General features: G+C 31.0%; 1 protein-coding gene across 1 annotated transcript; it reads left to right on the top strand.

The window, feature by feature from the left end:
* Positions 1-295: 295 nt before the first annotated feature.
* Positions 296-5,305, top strand: LOC145156356 (serine carboxypeptidase-like 51). The gene is made up of 13 exons (XM_079075765.1): positions 296-466; positions 542-636; positions 1,602-1,709; positions 1,808-2,048; positions 2,421-2,464; positions 2,551-2,618; positions 2,703-2,808; positions 2,878-3,056; positions 3,149-3,218; positions 3,343-3,393; positions 3,472-3,524; positions 3,623-3,758; positions 4,786-5,305. The coding sequence occupies exons 1-13, from the start codon at positions 325-327 to the stop codon at positions 4,852-4,854; spliced, it is 1,362 nt and encodes a 453-aa protein (XP_078931891.1). The 5' UTR covers positions 296-324; the 3' UTR covers positions 4,855-5,305.
* The last annotated feature ends 519 nt before the right edge of the window (positions 5,306-5,824 follow it).

Raw genomic sequence — 5,824 nt, 5'->3', positions numbered from 1 at the left:
ATATATATATATATATATATATATATATATATATATATATATATATATATATATATATATATATATATATATATTACAAACATTTATTTTATGTTCATGTTGAAATATTCAATTCAAAAACTTTCTAACAAGTAAGATGACAAAAAGTTTTAAACCTTAATTGTTTATGTGGATTGAAACAACTCATTTCTTGTACTCATCATCCAACTTTGTTCTTTATGTTTTGTTTTTTCACCATAAATTAAACAAAGAGGAGAAGGTTCTTATGTTATATTTTCATGTTATTTACATCAAAATTCTCTTCAACTACATTTCATTTTGAACATGAAGATGGTCTCCATGAAATATTTTTGTGTTCTTGTTCTATGTATTTTTGGTTTCCTATCTTTGGTTAATTCACTTGGGAATAGTTCGGGAGGGACTGCCGATGGTTCTGAAACATGGGGATATGTTGATGTGCGCCCTGGTACTGTTTAGATTTACATGGATTCATTACTAGCAAAAGTTCATGTTTTAATTTTATATGTTGCTTTTGTTATAGGTGCACATATGTTTTGGTGGTTGTATAAGAGTCCTAATAGACCCAAACATTCAACCAAACCATGGCCTACAATTCTATGGCTCCAAGGAGGCCCTGTAAGTACTATTCATACATTACCTTGATAAACATGACTTCCATTCACACAAACTAGTTCAAATGACTTGCAACAATGCCACATATGCTCTTTCAAATTATGAACGACCACATGCAATAGTATTCTTGGGTCCAGATTTAAATAAAAGTAGGCGTTAACATTTATTCTTTACTTATTGTATATATTTAGTAGTTAATTTATTATATTAATCTAATACTATATTAATCTCTAATTTAGATCTTATCAACATTTGTTTAACTAACTTCTACATTATAAATAAATCAAAAGGATTTGGAATATTAATTTTGATCACATTCTTTGCGAATTTCTTTTTGTGACATCCTAGCTGTTACTTTTCTGTATTGTGGTTTTGCTATAGCTAAGCATTTTGTTAAAAAATAAAGAAATAGTTGTTGATATTTCCGGAGAAAACCATTTTTGAAACAAAAAAATGTCAGTATTACGCTAATATAAGAGTGATTATAAAGTATTGATGCCGCATGATTTTAGAATGACTGTCGAAGCTGATATGTCATAACTAATATCTCCACCGCAATACACTGTCTAAATGGATAATATTGCCAAAAAATATTATAGTAGTTGGTTTCACTATGGTCAACTAATTTAACTTCCACCAAACTTTTTCTAAATTTAATGGATAGATGACTTAATCTCTAAGATATATGTAGCTCCTTTACTCGATGAAAAAACGACTTAATAAGTAAGGTAACGAGGTTTTCACTGAATAACTATTACTAGTTTTTACAAATTACTTCTTTTCATTTTTTTACTTCCATTTCCCATTTGTGTTGTCAATCCTTTTTTCAAATATTTTTTAGACATCTATTCAGACGAAATTTAATGGAAAAAAAGGAAACACTGCCTTGTCATGCGCTATTAAAGACCAAATACATTGATTCTTGATAGCTACGAGTTCTGGTTGTTAATGGTGCTCTTTCATACCAGGGTGGTTCCGGTGTTGGTTTTGGAAATTTTGGAGAACTCGGACCCTTAGATGTTGATTTGAAGCCAAGAAACTCAACATGGCTTCAGAAGGCAGATCTCTTGTTTGTGGTATGTTTCGAGTATCCTACTTAACACTATGATCATGATGTTCTTGAAAACCGAAAAGCTTATCAAATTAATTTAGTCATGTCCTTTCTGATTCTCAGGATAGCCCAGTTGGGACCGGGTATAGTTATGTGGAAGACGATAACTTGTTTGTCACAACCGATGTTGAAGCAGCAATAGATGTAACAACATTGTTGAAGACGATCTACAATGGAAACGAGACCACTGTAATGCCTCCACTTTATATTTTCGCAGAATCTTATGGAGGTAAATTCGCTGTGACCCTTGCACTTGCTGCTCTACAAGCTATTGAAAAGGGGGAACTTAAGCTTCAACTTGGAGGTACTTCATTTTTGCAAAATATATGATTCCGAGTTTTCCTTTTGAGCTATATATATCGTATTTGATCACTACAAGAAAATTCTGACATATTCCATAACTAGATAGCAGAATAGTTATCTAAATCCTTCGGGTTGTTACAATAAACTATTAATATTCTTTGTAAAAATAACATGTGGGGAATTATAAATGCGTAAAACATCATATGGAGAAATGTTTTTGCTCAAAAAATCGTTTATTATATATTATAGCATTTCTGTCTTTCATTTTTTATTTTTATTTTATGAAACAGTGATTTGGTTGAAACAAAAAATCGTGTATAATGACTTGAAAAGTTAACTGAAAGAAACTTGTGGTTGTTGTTTGATGATATAGGTGTTGCGTTGGGCGATAGTTGGATTTCTCCCGAAGATTTCGTGGTAAGTGCCCTCATTTGGTTACAAATATAATGGTTTTGTGTGTGTGTTTTTTTTAACTATCTGCAATAACAAACCATTTTTTGTAGTTTTCATGGGGTCCGTTACTTAAAGACGTGTCAAGGATTGATGATGTTGGTTTGAATAAATCGAATAGGTTCGACCGAAACTTACTTATGTTGGAAACAAGAACCTTTAAAAGTGTCGCGAAAAGTATCTGATATACACGTTGTTCGTGCAGTTTAGCTCTAAAGATTCAGCAGCAGATAGCAGACGACCAGTATGCAAAGGCAACAGACACATGGGGGGATCTCGAGGAAGTCATCCTTGATAGCAGCAATGGTGTGGTACGACAGATATTGTTTAATTATTTTTCTCGACACATGAAATTTAGCGACAAAATGTTGCTATTTTAGGACTTCTACAACTTCATGTTGGATGGGGAAAATGATCCAACTTCGCTGACAACAAAATCATCAAGACGATTTGGAAAGAAGCCTTATGCCATGGTCTCGGGAGCCAATGGAAATGACCTGGATTCCGTCATGAATGGTCCAATCAGACAGAAGCTCAAAATCATTCCCACTAACGTGGAGTAAGCACTTAAAAATTAAAACCTCTATAAACAGTTTTTGTATGATTTGATTACTTATATTTATCCTACTAATGATAATCTATGGCTTGTAGATGGGGAGGACAAAGTGATGGTGTGTTTATAGCCATGGAAGGAGACTTCATGAGACCAAGAATCGCAGAGGTAAAGTTTCCAACTATTCGACTTTTATGACACACTTTGTGTCGCATATATGATGGTGTTGAAATATTTAATTACCACATCAGAAAATACCAAAAGATTCAGCCTCGGTTTTCACTTTTAACAGGTTGATGAGCTTTTGTCAATGGGTGTAAATGTGACTATATACAACGGACAGGTGTGAAAATATTGCCAAGTTATTGGAATTATCTTGTTGACATGCAAAGACTCACATTTTTTGTAACTTATGTGACAGATTGATCTAATATGTGCAACTAAGGGGACAGAAGCATGGATCAATAAACTCAAGTAATTAATTAACTATGCACCAGATTTCCTGTATTTTGATTTAATGATACGTAAATATTCAACTAATGGTTGCTAAAATGCTGGTTGTTATGGGTCAGGTGGGATGGTTTATCGACTTATTTGAACCTTGCTCGGACTCCATTATACTGTGGTGAAGATAAGAGCACCACAAAAGGATTCTTTAAGTCATATGAGAACTTCGCCTTCTACTGGATTCTTGGAGCTGGTCATTTTGTAAGTCTGTTTCTATCTTTTCTTAACATTTAATGTTTAATCGTCTAGACCAATGAATAACCGATGGTTTGATCATCTAGACCACTCTGGATTCTCATCCGATTTTTTTTTTCTAAAAATAAACATCATTGTAAAACCATATTATCCTCCCTAATAAATAAAAATCTTTTTGCCACATGACACATTTTCATTTATTTTGGCACATGTGATTTTGTGGTTATTTTAAATTAAATTTTATTCCACATGTCATTTTATTGTTTTTTTATTTTATTAAATACAAATACTATTTAAATGCAATAATAAATGCATATCAATTTCATTAATAAACTTTCCTTCTAATTTTAAAATTACAAAATTAAAGATTCATTAATTTTCTTTATTTATTTATCTAAATTATTTGTTTAAATTTAAAAGAGAAAAAAAATACATTTTAATTTTTATAATTCAATATTTTCTCAATTTTCTTATAAATTCAAACTTGTCAAATGTTTAGAATTTTGTTTTTAATTTTTATTTAAAATAAACTCATGTAATACATGGGTTTCACACCTAGTAATTATAATATACAAACATTGTAATTATTGCTAGTGATTAGTAAAATCTAAATAAAACTTGCTAGAATCACAAAAAATACCGAAAATCAAATATTACATTATTCACTTGTAAATGTTATAATGACAAAAGGTGCATAATTTATATTTATTATTATAATTTTACAAACAGATCGAACACTTAAATAACTAGAAAAAACAAACGAAATGGATATAATAAAAAAAATTCAAAAAACACATCATGCATATCTTCTATAGATGAAAAAAATAACAGAAAATGGATAAAGCCTTACGGTTTAGAAATAACTTATGTTATATTAATGCCTGAATAAAACCTTACTGTTCCTCAAAAAAGTCCATTAATTAGTGCGCAGCTATATATACCGTTAATTTCACGTGAGACTAGAAACTTGTCACAAGTATTATTTTCGACAATATTATGTCACTAATATATAGTATATGTTTATGGAATCCAGGTTCCAGTTGATCAGCCATGTGTGTCTCTAGAGATGGTGGGTAGTGTCGTGAATACGCCTAGCGTCTAACCATCAGTCATCTATGTACTGCGGCAGATTGCAGTTTTGGATTCATGAAGTAATTTACAGTGTGTCGTATTTGTTTCTATTGTTACAAAAGAAAAAAAAAACGAATAATGTTGTTCGTGAATGTGTAGTAACAGTAGTGTGTCAAATTATTTACTTCACTACTAGAAAATCTTAAAATACCTACAAAGATCCGTAGGTATACGGGTTTACCTATGGAATTGTGACGAAATGTGTGCCGTAGCATAATTGCTCGTGGGTAATTGTTAGCGACGGAAATGCGACGGTATTCCGTCGCTATTTTCCGACGGAATATTTCCGTAGGTGATTTTCGTAGGTATTTTGAGATTTTCTAGTAGTGCTTTAGTACTTTAGTACTTGTATTGCTCATCTAATCTTTTTAGACACAAACGTAGACCGTTGATTGTAATAAAAGAGCTTGGAAACGATAAAATGCTTCAGCCGTTTGAGATATTAATAGTTATAAATAATCAGTTTGTTAAATACTTAGACAAGTTTTGATTTTATAAAAAATCATGAAATAAGATGATCAAAACGTACATTCTTGAAATAAAAAAGAAAGGTCTTTGTGAAATGAAAATAAAAATCCAAAGTAGGTTAAAAGAAGTAATAAATCTTATCTATTATTATTATTATTATTATTATTATTATTATTATTATTATTTGAATGGTGGTATAAATTGAGTACCCCAATGTTATTCTTTTTATATCGAACAATATTTTTTCGTAAGATTTGAGACAAATCCAAAGATCCTACCACAGTAAATTAGTTTTGATTTTTTGTATGATTCTTAATTATATATACTATTAATTGTTAAAAACGAACTTTTTTCTCTTTTTTTTTTTTGCCACGAACGTTTTTTTTTTCATTTTCAGGCCACAATGCTTTCATTTTCTCATTCTTCTCTTCCATTTTTATCCGCACGGATTCCCACCTTGCCGCCTCCTCCTC

Source organism: Lactuca virosa, chromosome 2 (genome assembly GCF_052849685.1).
Source record: "Lactuca virosa cultivar CGN04683 chromosome 2, Lactuca_virosa_CGN04683_v6, whole genome shotgun sequence".
In the NCBI taxonomy this organism is placed as follows: domain Eukaryota; kingdom Viridiplantae; phylum Streptophyta; class Magnoliopsida; order Asterales; family Asteraceae; genus Lactuca; species Lactuca virosa.
Note: the sequence above shows the minus strand (reverse complement) of the source record. Positions and strands in the feature narration are given on the sequence as shown.